This window comes from Lepeophtheirus salmonis, chromosome 5 (assembly GCF_016086655.4).
Source record: "Lepeophtheirus salmonis chromosome 5, UVic_Lsal_1.4, whole genome shotgun sequence".
Lineage (NCBI taxonomy): Eukaryota > Metazoa > Arthropoda > Copepoda > Siphonostomatoida > Caligidae > Lepeophtheirus > Lepeophtheirus salmonis.
The window spans coordinates 42,137,320-42,153,376 of record NC_052135.2 but is presented as its reverse complement, the minus strand read 5'-3'; the positions used below and the strand labels follow the sequence as shown (position 1 = coordinate 42,153,376).

Genomic DNA, 16,057 nt, shown 5'->3' with positions numbered 1-16,057 from the left:
TCTGGACCAGAAACTTTTCAGACCATTCTCGTAAATCCTAGGAACCAAAGAAGAACTGGCGTTAGGCCTCTCCCAATAAGTTCGTAATGTTTTTATATGAAACTACCAAAGTAAAAAATAGATTTCTTTGTTGTGGCCCCAAAAGTATAAAAACTGAATGATATAATATTGCACTATTGTTTAACTAATAAATTCACATCAATTATCTTTAAAGAGGTTTATGCGTGACTTATTGTTTAAAATCAAATTAAGATGATATTATGTAAAAGTGCGGTAATAGGCAATAAAATAAGTTTATTTTAAAAATAAAATCGTCAAAGTACAAATATACTTCAATCTCAATTGAAAACAAGTAAATAATTTATTTCTACATCTAATCAGCCAAGTATAAAATAGCATGCTAAGTACATACACAGTAGAGTAGGAAAATAAACAATTTTCTCAATTACAGAAATATATAATGATTTCAATCCAATGATTTGGCATGTATACAGGAGGAACGTAGTTTTTTATGATTATTCTTGGATTTTTTACATCTTATAACCATACACTTGTAATTACGTAAACACTTAAGACAGTTTTTTCCATAACAACAGTAATTGAGATTGATTTTTGATCGAACATCCAGTGAACATAATTATTCTTAAATAATGAACTTGAACATTTGAGAATGATAGGTAGTAGAATTATCAAACTTTGCTTGAATATTTCTTGGGTATCTTCATGTAGGAGGGTTGAATTGCAACACCGTGAAGTATAAGTTTTGCATCCATTATTTGTCCACTTCCTATTTCCGAGCCCTATGGAAAATTGAACAAACTTTAATCAGGTCTGGGTTAATCGAATAGCAAATAAAATACATTTTACATTCAATAGCTTGAAACACCAAATTTTCTCAATTTAGAATCAATGGAAGATAAACTCATTTTGGTTTTTCTTTTTTTAAACAATAAACATAATTCTAGAAGAGTCAATAAACGTGAATGATTTTTTTCAGATACTTATTAATAATATTTGTTTTTCAAGTACATATAACTAGAGATGGAAAGAAAACTGTAATTCCGGGGAGCCTAAATTTCTCGAAAATAATGTCTTTTGATAACACTATCCATAAATATCACACTTCTTTTAAAGCTCAAGAACAGCATATCCTAAGTTTAGTATAGTTTGATACTTTGATTCCAAATATGGGCTTATTTTTTATCTTTTAACGCCATTGCCTTCAGAAAAAGACCAAAAGTTTGTTTTTCGGCTATTTTTAAGGTTCAAAGCTTTTGTAAGTGCTTGGTATAGAATATAGGGATAAATTATGTATATATGTTACAATGCATATTGTAAAAAAATTTAAAAAACATTGTTATAATGTATCTATTATACTTATAGCTCAAATTATCTTGGTTTAAAGTTGAAAATAGTTGTTTTTGATTCAGAGGCTCATTCATAGCTTCAAAAAATATATAAAGAAAGTTAAAAATCTCATTTGATCTGAAAGTCTTTTAAAAAAGAGCTTTCCCAAAAACGCTCTATATCGTTGTTAATTTGAGATCAGAACACGACAATATTTTAAGGATAACAATCATTTTTGAATTGATTTCATAAGAAAAATCCATTTGCCTAACTAGAAGAGAAGAAAGGCGAAGAAACAAAGAGAAAGAGGAAAGAAAAAAAAGGTGGTAGAACTTAAAAAGTGTGAAATGAAATCCCTCTTGCGAAAAGGATCCCGAATTTGGATTTTTTTTCCTCAATGAAGAAGAATGGATATGTGGGAAGGAATCCCTGGCAACAAAAACCCCCCTGAACTGCCCCTGGCCACTAGGATTTTTATTTTGTGAAGATTTTCTACGAGGATTCCCTTGAATGTTTGTCTTTTGGAATCCCTCACTCACTACGGGTCTGTACCGAGTCATATGTACAACGAGAATATGTACAAGCCAGGGAACTTGAAATAAAGTCATAATTTATGAATGTCTAAATAAATTATACTCATAGTTCACAATAAAAAGTTAACTATTATTTGGAATCTTAATTAAATGATTTCCTTTAAAAAATTATTTTTTTTATGCATCTGCAAAGTCTCAGATATTGATTAATCAGTAATTATATTTTAATTCAATGCAAAAGTGGTACTGGTGGAAAGTTTCATGTCATTGTGTTAGAAATGTGTTTAGTACATGTCTTAAATTACTATAAATTGTAATTAGTATGTAATTGTTCTGGATGAAAATAAAGAAATATACCTAAAACTAATTTTAGATCTACAACGAACCTGCACATAAGCGTGAGTAGGTATTATTATTATGTTGCCAATTAATTTATTGTTAATATGAAATATATTATCAAATATGAATGTAACAAATTAAAAATATTATATCATTAATTAAGTACTATAAACATAATTATGATGATATTGTATACATTTTATGTATCTCAGAAATTTAAAAAAAATATCATGGGATATTAATTTTTATTATTATTTATAATAGATACATAAAAGTGTACTTACTGATGAAGTGATTAATACATTATTGGATAAAGTTGAATCACATTTTAGTGATGATGATAATAACGAAAGTTTTCAAGATCCTGACTTCGTTTTCTCTGATAGATGAGGCAATATTACAATAACTGAATAAATTTGTGAATTCGATTAGTCTTCTCCTCCTACTGCTTCAATTAGTGTTTCGATAAAATAAATGATAGCGCAAAATTTATTAGAATTGATAAACGTTCAATGAAATGAAAGTATAAATCATTGTTTGTTTCAGTTAAACAAAGTAAATACAAAGGAAATGATGATCTTCCATCTATTATAAAAGTGTGAGAAACATCATATGATTTTTAGAGTTATTTTTGACTGAAACGTTTCTCAATCAAATTGCTCAGGATAAATAGATTACAGCGTAGAACAGGATCCTAGCAATCCATTCGAGTTTAATATTTGGGATCTAGATAAGTACCTCGGGATTTGTCCTGTCATGTCTTGTGCTTCAGTACTAAGGACTGTTGGAGTACGGAAATGATCTCATAAAGCAAACTATCCCTTATTTTAAATAGTAATCATATTATATTTTGTACCAAATATGCAATTTGTTCAATTATTATATAATTTTTTCCAAAAATAATTTTTTCGACTTTATATTACTCATTTATATGTTTTTTACATGGCAAAAAAATTTTCAGAGTAAAAAAAAAAAAGCATTTTAGGGTTAACAATAGTTTTTGAATTTTGTAACAACAGGTCTTGAAATATATCCACATAATTTATCTCCATCTTCAATACCAAGCACTTAAAAGCTGTCAACCTTAAAAATAACCCCAAAAAAAACTTAACGGTTTTTTTAGTGAAAACTGTGAGGCTACCAGAGAAAAAATAAGGGTATATTTGTAACCTAGAGATCAAACTCTACTAAGCTGAGCATATACAGATCTTCAACCATTTTTGCTGTTGAACGGTGAAATCTACAAATATTTGTAATTCATTCACTATTGTATACTATTTTGAAAATTCTAATGATATCATCAGATATCTTTAAAATATCAAAAAAGATAATGGTTCTTTTTTTTTGTCAGATATGGATTTTCAATATTTTTGCTTTGTATTAAGGTTTTAAACATTAATTGTTTACTCACAAATTAGCTGTCATTATGCCGTAAACAATTACCTACTATTCAATGAAAAATTATCCAAGTGTAGGAAAGAATGATGTATTTGGCTAGCTACCAACTAATTGAATTTTTGATAGAAATGCTGATAGATACTAAGAAAATGGATAAGTGCAGAGCTATCATATTTTATATAAAATTATCGAGGGGTAGTTGTTTTTAAATCTCTTTGTGTACAAAAAATTAATTGTGCTCTTATCGTTAGTGACAAGTTCATAGTGGGAAGAATCAAAGCTATAAAACAAGTGGAAAAACGTGCCTGTTATGTTGAGCAGATCTCTTGACTATGTTATATAATTTTTCGACACTAGATTTTGCTTTAATTATACCATAAAGGATGTCACTTTATAGGGGTTTTTTTTACAGGGTACATGTCACTTGTCCTACCTTCACACCATTTATCTATTTAATTCAATTAAAATGACGAATTCATAGAGGATACGTAGTTAGCTATAGAGTTATATTAATGAAAGCTTATAGCAAACCATAAAAAGTATTACGTAGACCACTAATATGTACAATTATGCATAACTAGGTCTTCGTTTTGATACTTTTTTTGCTTTTGGGAAGAACTAAGAGTTTCAAAGTATGATTTCTAAAACTTCTGCACATGTCTTCTATGGTATAAGTTCAGTTTTTAAGTTCAAAAATGTAACTTCTGAAGAGGTGAACTTAAGAGATGAATAAGAATTTCTAACAAAATTTTTACTTACTCGATCAACAACAATTAACTCCCAGATCCCTTCAGGATTCTCTCCCCAAAAGTGAACGCTCATAAAACTCCAATCCTTAAATCCAGCATCGGATTTATCATTTTCCCGCCTTGTTAAGAGCTGTGAAGTTGTGCCTATGAAAGAAGTTGTTGTCAATAATAAAGATATATTACATACATATATATTAGACTGCCCCGTTTAAGGGGAAATATATTTTTTCTCAGAAGATAGACTTTTTCTACTTGAACAAAAAAAAAGGAGTTTGGCAAACTTTGAGACCTCTCAGACTATTATTGGTGTAGTGTAAGCTTTAATGAGTCTAAAATATGTCCAATCATTATTGGTTTCTCTGTTTTATCAAACATAATATAGCAAAATAAAAACTTAGTTTGAAAGATATTTGTTGAATAAAAAAGAAGAACATTATTATTTATATAAAAAGGAAACTGCAAATGATTGATAACCTCTTGGGCAGGGTACTAAATATTTTTTACTGATAAACCAAAATATTAATAAATATATAAACACAACTTTTGACTCATAGCATCATTTTTGAAACGGTACAAGAAGCCTAAAAATGGCAAACCTGGACCTGAAAGCTCTTTTTTTTACATTAAAACTGTATTTACCATACTTGAAAACAACCTAAAAGGCCTTAAAAATTGCCAAAGTTAGCTTTTTTATTTTATTACCCCATCCAAAAAGTGTTATGTAGAGGGTGGCTTTTTATAATACTCCCATGTAATTTTAAAATTAGACAAATCTGAATGAGTGAATTAACAAAGCCTTATACATTTTGAAGATTTAAGTCTGGAAAAAAGAATTAAAAAAATGTTATCCAAAATGGCCTCCCTTGGCTTTGTTAACCATATACAAACACAATGTTTCTTATGGCATTTGGTTCTTACATGACTTAACCTAGGAAAAGAAGTTGTTCTTGCTGATTCTAGAAATTTCATTTGCCTTCCTCTCAAATATTTCCTATAAAGAAAAGTGAGGAGAGGAGACTGTTTATGTCTCATACAACATTTAAAGTTTTTCTTACAGCAAGGTTGAATTTTTAAAGCGGTATGAGCATGCACCCATCCTTTTTTTAAGCAAATTTCTTGGATTGTGAAGGCTCTACAGATCCCTGACAATATATTTGTATTCGAAAAACTTGAAATGGACTATCTGATTGATGTAATACCGGTTACAGTTGTATGTATAAAAACATCTTGAATTTATTTCTTCATTGTTTATCTTTTTTATTTAGACAATTTTTGTCTATACAAAAAAAAATCTTCAAAAATCAAAGGAAGCGTCAATTTTTATACTATTGGCGATATGCGTAATATGTGTTTTCCATTTTCCGGGATAAAATATTAGAGGGCTCTTATTAAATTTTGAAGATAAAATTAAGTATAAAAATTGTATGTGGGATAATATATTAATGAAGACAATAATGATGAAAAGCACATTACATAGCTTATGTATGTAAATTCTTCATAAGAAATAAAAAAATCTTTATCGTTAATCAATATCAACAAATAGTTTTTCATATATAGTATTTTCATATATTAAACTATGCAATGAATTTTTGCCCGCAAGATGAAACCCATATTTATTATGTTATTTTAGCCAAAAAACACGAAAATGACTGTTAGAACCTTCAACCGATATAGGTTTGGACTTTAGACCCCTTTTCTTGAAGATCCCGTTTTAGGGTATAACTTCGATTTAGAGACATATAACAACGTGAAAGATGTATATAGATAAAAATAAAATTTAAAATTAATTGATAAAAACATTGGAGGATATGAAGAATAAATGATTACAGTTCATAAAAAAAGTTTCTAATCACTAAAAAAATCAACTAAAATGAAAGATGAATCAACTTAAAAATTGAAAATTAAAAGTTAAACTGAAAAAAAATCGATCAAAACCAAACTTTCCTTTGACAGCAAATCTTTTTAAGTTTTAACATATGGTTTATTCTATAGTTTTAGCTATAATTTAGTGAAATTAAAAAATTATGAGAAAAAAAATAGCTTCCAAATAAAATCCTCCTTTTTTTACTTGATTTTTGTATGATTAGACCCATTTTGTTTAAATTGTATTCAAGAAAATTTAATAAATATTTGATTTTTCGAATTCTGGAAAGTTATATTTCACTTATTATTATATCTAATTTTCATCTATACACTTATTTCATTTTAGAATCATAATTATACTCTAAAAACGGGATATAAAAAAAAGACTCTAAAGGCCAAACCTACTGCAAGTGAAAATTTTAAAGATCGTTTTTCTGTTGTATTGCTCAATTATTAATAAATGTGGACTTTAGCTGGCAGGCGTTCCAAGACCTGAATTTTGTTGAATAGTGTTATTTGATTAACTGTAATAAGTAATTAATAGGAGATTTATTTCAATTTTAATCTGCTTTATTTCCAATGCACTTAATTAGTATTTATTAGTAATCTAATTGACCTATATCGGCTTGATTGTCATTTTCGTGCTCTACGACTTAAATAACAATGCTAAATGTGAGTTTCAGATGGCAGGCTTTCCAATAACTGAATTTTGTTAAATAGTGCTAAATGAGTACGTATACAAAATTAAGTTTGTTATAAGTCTAATTTTCGAGGAAATTGATTAAATACACAAGGATCTATCATACGTTTTAGGGCAGTTTCAATCCCAAATGACTTGTATTGTGGGGATATAACAAAAAATGTATTAATTGGTCATTGAAAAAACAACATCAACCCCATGCCACAACTTTTAACCTCTTCCTCACACCTAGGCCCGATTTACAGATGGTTTTCTCGTCTAGGTCACCCCATCCAGCTGATTGCACAGAATTCTACAATTTATTTCATTTAAATTTCGGCCTTTTTCTTTCTCAATGTCTGTTGTTGCTTCATTTAAGGAACTTTAAGACGTTCAAGAATATACGTTGGGATTTTGACAAATGACAAATTTGCAACTCACTTTAGCGGGAGTAGGATTGAACAAAAAAAACAAAAACAGAAGCATCATTAACCATGTGATTGCTTAATAAAAGTGAAGGAAATTAAAATATTTGCAAAAATACTTTAAAAAAACATCGTTTCCCAAAAACATGTGACGGATCCTGTATGTATTTTCCCCTCCCCCGTCCCCCCTCCCAAAAAAAAAAGAACACTTACAAAATGGGAATAAAGAGTTGTGGGCACCAACAACTGAAAGTCTTTAATGTTGAATCCTTACCCTGAGGGGACCTTAAAACAATTTCTAATGATCCTCTGACTGCGTACTTAATTGTTGTCACAACTTGTATATGCTCTAAATATTTTATTTGATCGTCTCCAGATCGTACTCTTTGAGGACGTTCATAACCAATGTTAAAGAGTATCTCTACAGGGAAACCAGGAGCAAGATCTCGATTTCCAGGTCTGAAAGAGTTAACAGCAAATGTTAAATTGGTTCGACTCTGCCAAGATATTATGACTTACTGTCCTAAATAAGTCTTTGAGAGCCCAGGAGAAACATTTTTCCACTTCATTGCATTCTTTGTCATCGTTGCAGCATCCATGACACCAAAACCAAAGCGACTGTTGAAGGCGTAACCTGCTGCATTTAATTCCCATCCTTTGTTCTTTAAAATACCATTTGTTGATGAACTGTAGACAATGAGATGCTGTACGTCTCTCCATGTCAGATTAGGACTACTCAAACGGAATTTGCAAAGAATCAGGTTAGATCAGTAAAATAAAGCATCTTTACTGACAATAAGTATAATAAATCATGAAATACTCTTTAAATAGAAAACACAGTTTTGACATCCATACTTATTTTTTGACCAACTAAAGGGTATTAATTTCTATATTTTCTATTAGTAGAATAGGTATGGAATTAAAAAGATAGTTGAATTAAAATAAGCGTTTAATGAATGTCTTTAGTAATAAAAATAACTTTCTATATTAATTATTATTTCGATTACATAAATAAAATAGTTTAATAAATAAAAAAAATTAACTACTTAAGAAATTCATTGGAAGATTGTTTTCGTTCAATTCCATTCTTCATTATTTTGTTGAGCTAGATTTAAGTTTTAAATCACTGAGTAAAATTATATGATCAGTAAGCTTCAAATAAAATATTATAAAATAAATTATAAAAAATACGATTAATTTTATAATTAAGAAGCTAAAAAGCAGACTGCTTCATAAATTTAGTACTATATATTTTTTTTTTGCTCAGAAGAATAAAAACACACATTTTTATACAATGCTTTAATAATAAAAAATTGTACTTTTGTTCCAAAATTGGCATGTTCAGACGTGTTGAATTATTTTTAATTTAAGGCTATGTACCCAAATAGGGTGACTCGATGTTTTATAGATCTTAGTATAATTTACAAAACTGAAGCATCTTGTCTTCAAAATTCTAAGGTGTCTTACATACGTCTAGTGAAAATTGGTTCTCTCTTGTATTGTCTCTAGCAATGCCACTTAAAAAATTCTTTAGAGAAAAAATAGTAAAAATGCCCAAAATCAGTTGGTAGTAGTTATCCAATCCTTCCCAACTATGGAATTATTATCTTATAACAGTAGATAATTGTTCACAGATTAACAAGAACTTATTCAAATTCCACTAATTAAAGTTCAGAAAACTAATAAGGGAAAATATATAAAATAAAAGAGCTTGTTGTTTGAATCAACATATCTATTCTAATTTTTGAGCTACTTTTCATAATGAATTTGATGAAAAATTGTCTAGAAACCCCTATTTTTTTTATTGTATTTCGTAAACTACTCTAAACAGTGTTATTTTTATAATTATATCTTTAATTATTAAGAAGAAAACATCCAAGTATTAAGGGTTTGAGCTCATAAATGCTGATAAGAACCCTGTGGATTTGTTGGGAAGTTATAGGTTTGAGTCATTGTAATGGATTGAATTTAAAATTAAAGATCAACATCGGAGTAAATACTTTCAATGTGTCCTTGTGACATACGGAGTGAGATTTTTGTATAATGCCCTTCCATTCCTAGCTTCTAGCAGCTAGTCAAATAAAACGTAATGACAGCTAAACTATTTTTCTTCCATTATATAAATATTTAAACTTGTCAGGGTTACCACGTCAGTTATTGTTTCTTTTTTAACTATATGGATAGGTAGTATAATTTATAACTCAATTTATGACACTGCTTTTTACATCACAACTTTATCTATGATGAATATGCTTGACAGCCTCATATTCCTTGATACAATCGATTGCTTACTTATTGTTATTATTAAAATGTACAAATTTACTTACTTTGCTTCTAAGGTCAAGGCAATAACCCCTGCTGCCAGGGGAGCTGCAGCAGATGTGCCAGTGTGGCTAACAGTGCATGTATCATTCGTATCCGTTGTTGCCTAAATTAAATAAAAAATATGAAACAAATATTATTTTGTGGTCTATGAAATATAAAAATATATATAGACCTACGATTTTTTGATCAGTATAAGCTCCACTTGAAAAAGTAGATGCAAGTGTCGAAGAGCATTGTTCGCCGTACCAAGGGAAATCCCCTCTTTGAGATGCACTCCCTATGTACATAAATGAAAGAAGAAATGCATACTTGAAATGGGAAATAAAATAAAATTGGCATTGATTGTGTACTACTTGAATCAAATGACCTATGATTATATGATGCACACAGATATATACATTTTACGATGAACATAACATATCCATGAAAAAGAATAATGTTAATCATGGATTTATTGCATTGTTATGAAACTGAATGCACTTTTTTGATTGCTACATATACCGCTTCAATAATAATGATAATTTTAAAATGAAAGTCATTTGAACCTCGTCAATATAAAAGCAAGATTATTTTTTTTAATAAATCTGTTTAATAGGTATCCTTGAAATAATAAATTAATCAAATATTAATAAACTATTTTGATTAATCCAAGGAGGCCTTGTTATTTGCCCTTAATAGTTGTTCAGTCACAATTAATCTTTTAATCCCACTAAGAAAATAGGTATGTACAAGAGAATTAAAAAATTACACATCCAAAGTAAATGTCTGACTGTTCTTGCAAATTTCTATAAAACAATAAGTGGTTTTATAAAGATAACACCTCTAAAATTAAGTTTATAATTATTCAAAGAATACGTGGTTTTAGCACTTTTCTAATGAACAACACTTAAAGTTGCATTTTTTCTATTCAATTATACAATTTTGCATCCATAAAGTTTTTGGGCCAAAAAGTTGTTAAAATAATCAAATCAAGGATTCAAAAACCAAGGTAAATCAAACATAATTTGTATGAAATTAGAGGGTTTAAGATTCTATTATTAAGAAGCCATATTAAAGCCAAAAAGAAATTCTTAAAAAATAAAAGACAAGGGGACGTAAATGGATTTCATATTTCCATTGCCAACCTAATAAGTTGTATTAAATTATTATATTTTAATAAAATCAAGAATTCAAATTTTCTTAATTATAAATTAAATTAAGATGTATAAATTACTAACAAAATTTGACCAATGACACATTATAATAATTGACCTTAAATCACAAACTTTTTAAAGAACTTGTGTTGGGTTTCATTGCAGAAATCTTAAACCGCAATGAGATTTTTTCATTTTTGTATTACCGAACTAATGTGGTCTGGACCCATGTTGTCATAAAATTGATCTTCAATAGTTATTTGATGTTTTTTTGTTTTGTTTTTTTGAGCAAATAATCTTCATTTACCTTTTATTTTTGGACAAAAAAGGATATTTATTTAGTATGACCCTTTATTTAAAAAAATAAGACATCGGTTCACAGTTTGAAACCACAGTTTGTACCAAATTATTGATCCAGATCCGTCTATAAAAAAACTTAAGTCTCGTAAAGATTTTCAATTCTATTAAGAACTCGTTCTTCTAAACTATCCTAACATTCTTGGGTATCTCAACCCATTCCAAAAATTCAATTATAAAACTAATAATAAATTTTATTAATTCTATTAAATATTAGGCCTTTATTTCTCATGAAGTATATAAATATATCTAAGGAATTTCTTACTTTCTGGATTGTTTTTGTTCTAGATTTTTTTTACTTTGACACGACCGATTATTAAAGAAAAAATTCATTTTGAAGGCGAACATTAATTTTTTACTCACCAATGGATATTGTATAAATACTCGAAGTATATCCATCACAATTGCAATTATCGGAATGAACACCACCATTTCCAGCAGCCCAGACATAGATGGAACCCTTTCCTCGGCGCCCCTAAACAAGGACGTATGAAATTACATTAGATTTTAAAGTGAAGTTTTATGTTTCAATTAAACCCCGCTAATTCTGTCTATTATTGACAAATTTTGTGAGCGTGTGATTCAATTTAATGCATTTTCAAACAAAAGAATTATTTTTTTCCAAATTTACTATATACATAGTCATTCAGGTAAATCTGGAAATCTGTATCTACATCTTGAACAATAAGGAAAGCAATTAACTCGATTATTTCAATTTTGAAGTGAGAGGTTGAGCGTTAGCTTAAGTTAGTTGTGCAACGTTTAATTCAATTTACAATGTAAGAGACCCAGAGGAACACCATCATTGAATTTGCTTGCACGGGACATAGCCCAGTGCACATCAAAAAGATGTTCGGGTATCCTACAACCTCTACACCCGCTGGAAGGAGAAGAAGACATTTAAGAGAAAAGCCAACAAGTCCCGGAGTGATAAAAAAGACACTACCATATTCTTTATAGGACTAACACGGGCCGTGAAGGTATCTCTTGTGGTACTCCGATTAACCCTCTTACCAAAAAACGCCAAGTAAGTATTTTAAGCCTTCAAACAGTATCCCCGAACTTAGACACTGACCTGAGGGTGAAGTCAGCCCGCCTCTATAAAAAATATATCCTTACAGACAAAATGAAGACATCCGAGCTGCCCACGGACGAAAATTACTGAACAATCTAAAGTTCCATGGTAACTGAATCATTTTCTATTCAAATGAGAAACAATGGACTGTCGACAGATTCAATAATAATCAGAACAAGGACATAAGGTGGACCAAAGAGAGAGAACTTACGTTTCCCGCGTTTTTAAACCTAACTTTGCGACCAAGATAATGATCCTTGGAGTCATTGGGAGTAGCATATGTGTCATGCCCCTATCTTCTTTGAGCCAAAAGAGAGGGTGGTAACTGACAGGTACTTTGAACTTATATCTGACCAAGTGATACCTTGGATGAAAGCTTGGCCCATAGGTGTAGAGTTCTTCTTTCAACAAGACTTGGTCCCCTTTCATAAGGCCTGCAAGACCCAAAACTTGTTGAAAGAAGATAAGGTGCCATTTTGGGACCAGCACACCTGACCCTCTAAGTTCTTCAATAAGAATCCCATGGAGAGTTAGAAAAGAAGGTTTCTGATAATTCACAATCCAGCATCAACTCCTTGAAGGCCTCCATCATCAATTACAGGGACAAATTCTCCCCTGCGAACTTGGTCTAGGCCTACAAATACTTTAGACCTCTTATCGAGTGAATAATTCACAAACATTGCGGACACATCGAATGATTTTTTTCTTTTGTATTATCAGAACTTGTAAATAAAATTTCAAATCTCTAATTGCTTAGCTCATTGATCAGGATGAAGTTAAATGTGGTCCGGATTTACTTGAACGGCCCTGTATAATACATACCTATAATAACATCATGTAAGAAAAAAGATTAAGATTACATACTTAAAAGATAATGTTAAGTAATGACACAAATATATTAGGATTTATATCTCTTAAGAGATATTTTTAACATAAAAAAATAATAATTAAAGACATACTTATGTACGTGTATGCACAAGTATATTGTGCAAGGGATATGTGAAAATACTCAATATTTTTATGTATAAGTACAGTGAATACATATCAAAATACGTTAACTCTTCTCTTTGATAGGTTCATTTCTAGGATGTGCATTACTAAACTCTTTCATATTTTTTAATATAAAAAGTATACATTTTATAATTATGAATATTGATCCTCTGTTATTTACCTTTAAGTCCTAATGCAAGTACTTCTCTGGGTTGTTTATTTATCCCAAAATTAATATAAATATTTTAGTAATATACAACTTTTTATCTTTAGTAGTTCTTACATTTGATACTGCAAGCATCAGTCGACAAATGAGCAAATCATTGTTCAACTATTGATTTTGCAGCTGCAGAGCTTCATAATAATGTTTATCAAGCCAAACTTTGGATTCAAGAGTATTTTTTTCCCCCAAAAACAATGCATCATTAACATATGAAATTATTTTTATCATTTTTTTTTTAATTAACAAAAACTGCTTAACTCATATAACCATATCTCACAAACAAATTATCCGACAACTGGCAAGCTTGTTTATTTTTCGTTTGAAAGTTGATTCTAACTAAAAATCATATGATTTAATACTAGTGGCACACTCTGTGTGTAAGCCTTTTATTAATATTTATCTATATTAATAAAGCAAATTGTGTATATTTGTCGATGCCTAATAGCTCACTCTCAGTAATGCCGGCTAGTATTTGAATAATTATTGGTTTAGAAGGGAAAAACGCACTCAGTGACGTCTCAAGGAATCTATTTTCTGTTATTTTAATTATAAAAAAGTGAGAATGAACTAAAATACACTCCTTTATAGATAATGACCAACACAATAGAAATTGTAAATCATTCTACTTAATTGATTAAAACCTTGCTTTACAGATCTACATAAAGCAAATTGAATTACTAAAAACTTTGCATAAGTGATGCTTTAATATATTAAGAGCTAAATGAAACGTATCTGATGAGTGCTTAATTGGTGCAATTAGATTCTAGCTTACAATTATAATTATTTTCTTATTAGTTTTTGTTCATAATTCTCTTTCTTCAATTAATTATGTTTCTACTGGAAAGCTACAATACCTAAAAGCATGTAATTTAAAAATAAATAGAAGATTATTTTTTATGAGAGGCATCGCTGAAAATATATTGTATATATGTATTACTATGATTATTTTTACATACTTAACGATATCTTACAATAAATACACACTGCATCAAAATAAAATACCATGATTGCTATAGATCTGGAGATATATGATGTAATTTTATTGCATGTGTAGATTAACCAATGAGAACTTTTTTTCTATCAACAATGTAGAAGATTTCAAATTTTCAAGTATATATATTGTTGTTTTTTTCATTTGAGAAGAGTTACATCAAGAAATATGGTCTCCTTTCTTTTTTCTTTTTTTTTTTTGGACCAACTTAAAGCTTTTAAAAAAAAGTGGCAAAACGCAACTGTTAGCCTTGAGTAGATTCCTGATCGAATACTGATATATACAAATCCCACTTCAGATGTCCCTTTGTTTGGTACCACAAATGACGTCATTTTATCATCTCTCCTCATAACAAATACAACTGTTTATTCCCTTTCAGAATTAACCTTGTTAATTCAGTTAAAAGTGCCGATTCATGGAAGCTCTGTAGTTAGTTATCGAGTAATATTCAACTCAACTACTCAACTTCCTTAGTGGGCAAAAAAAAGTATTGCCAAGACCACTACTTTTTACAAATATTGATCATGTGGTCTTCGTTTCACCACTTGGATTATAGCTTTGGGCCAACTAAAGGATTCAATGGACAGTGTGTACATCATAAGTTCAACGTCAAATTAAGACAAAATGTGAAAGGCTGTAATGTTTGGAGTAGTATAAAATATGACCTTCCGATATGTCAAATTACCTAGAATGAACATATTAAACCTGACAATTTGAGTATGTATGGGAGAAGAATCTGCCTGCTTGTCATAATATTTTATTAGATTAGCTATAAGGAGCTATGAGAGAAAGAAAATAAATACAAATACCACTACGTGTCTAGCGAGGGCATAGGTAATAATGTCGAGCCTCAATTAAATTCTGACTCAAACAAGGACATCATTCATTACACAGTTCAGATTGTCAACTATAACTCTTTTTTTGACAAGCGTTAGGTGCATATTTTGAAAAAATCTAATAATATTCACATCCTCGTGTGATAGAAAAGAAGAGTGTATAACTGGACACGTGGAATAAATATATGAAAAACTGCGCTCGTTCAAGTTGAGTCATAATATGTATAATTTATTTTTATTAGATTGATAAATCTTTATTTTTTTAAATAAAAGTTAAAATTTCCAATTTGGTAAAGTGAATACGCTCAAAATTGAGAATAATTTATATTTCACAAATTTAAACCAATTGGAGAGAATAAGAAAATGATGACTCCATCTCTGCTAGTCGTCTCCAGAGGTTAAAAAAATAAGAAATTTGCAGATTGCCCTCTTTTTGTTATTGCTACCTAAACCTTATTTTTCAAAGCTGTCATCATTATTTTTTTTATTCTTGAAGAGAGATAATTAAGTATAAAATGATCACTAGTGCATAAAAGACAAAAAGGAACACAGATTATTTGTAGGGCCTAGTTGGACTTGGAGTAGAATTGAGGATTGACCTCGCAGTTTATCTATTATTTATTTAGTTCAGCACATAGCTCCTTGGAGCTCATTTTATGAAAAGTCATGAAAGCTGAGCTACTCTCGTCTCAAACATTCTTCAATTTGTCAGGGTGAGCGTTAATATTTGGGTTTTTTTATACAGCGCCATTCAATATTATTTGAATTTCTGTTCATGTCGCCCACCTTTCACT

At 29.6% G+C, this 16,057-nt stretch overlaps 1 protein-coding gene across 1 annotated transcript in view; it reads right to left on the bottom strand.

Moving 5' to 3' along the window:
* Positions 1–342: 342 nt before the first annotated feature.
* LOC121118452 (neuroendocrine convertase 1) overlaps positions 343–16,057 on the bottom strand; it is a 36,913-nt gene continuing 21,198 nt past the window's right edge. Inside the window, exons 8-14 of the mRNA XM_040713035.2 lie at positions 11,512–11,623; positions 9,835–9,935; positions 9,661–9,761; positions 7,853–8,065; positions 7,608–7,792; positions 4,377–4,510; positions 343–800 (exon numbers count right to left, since the gene is read on the bottom strand). Of these exons, the coding sequence (XP_040568969.1) occupies positions 690–800; positions 4,377–4,510; positions 7,608–7,792; positions 7,853–8,065; positions 9,661–9,761; positions 9,835–9,935; positions 11,512–11,623 (957 nt within the window). The 3' untranslated portion in view covers positions 343–689. The remainder of the gene's footprint in view (positions 801–4,376; positions 4,511–7,607; positions 7,793–7,852; positions 8,066–9,660; positions 9,762–9,834; positions 9,936–11,511; positions 11,624–16,057) is intronic.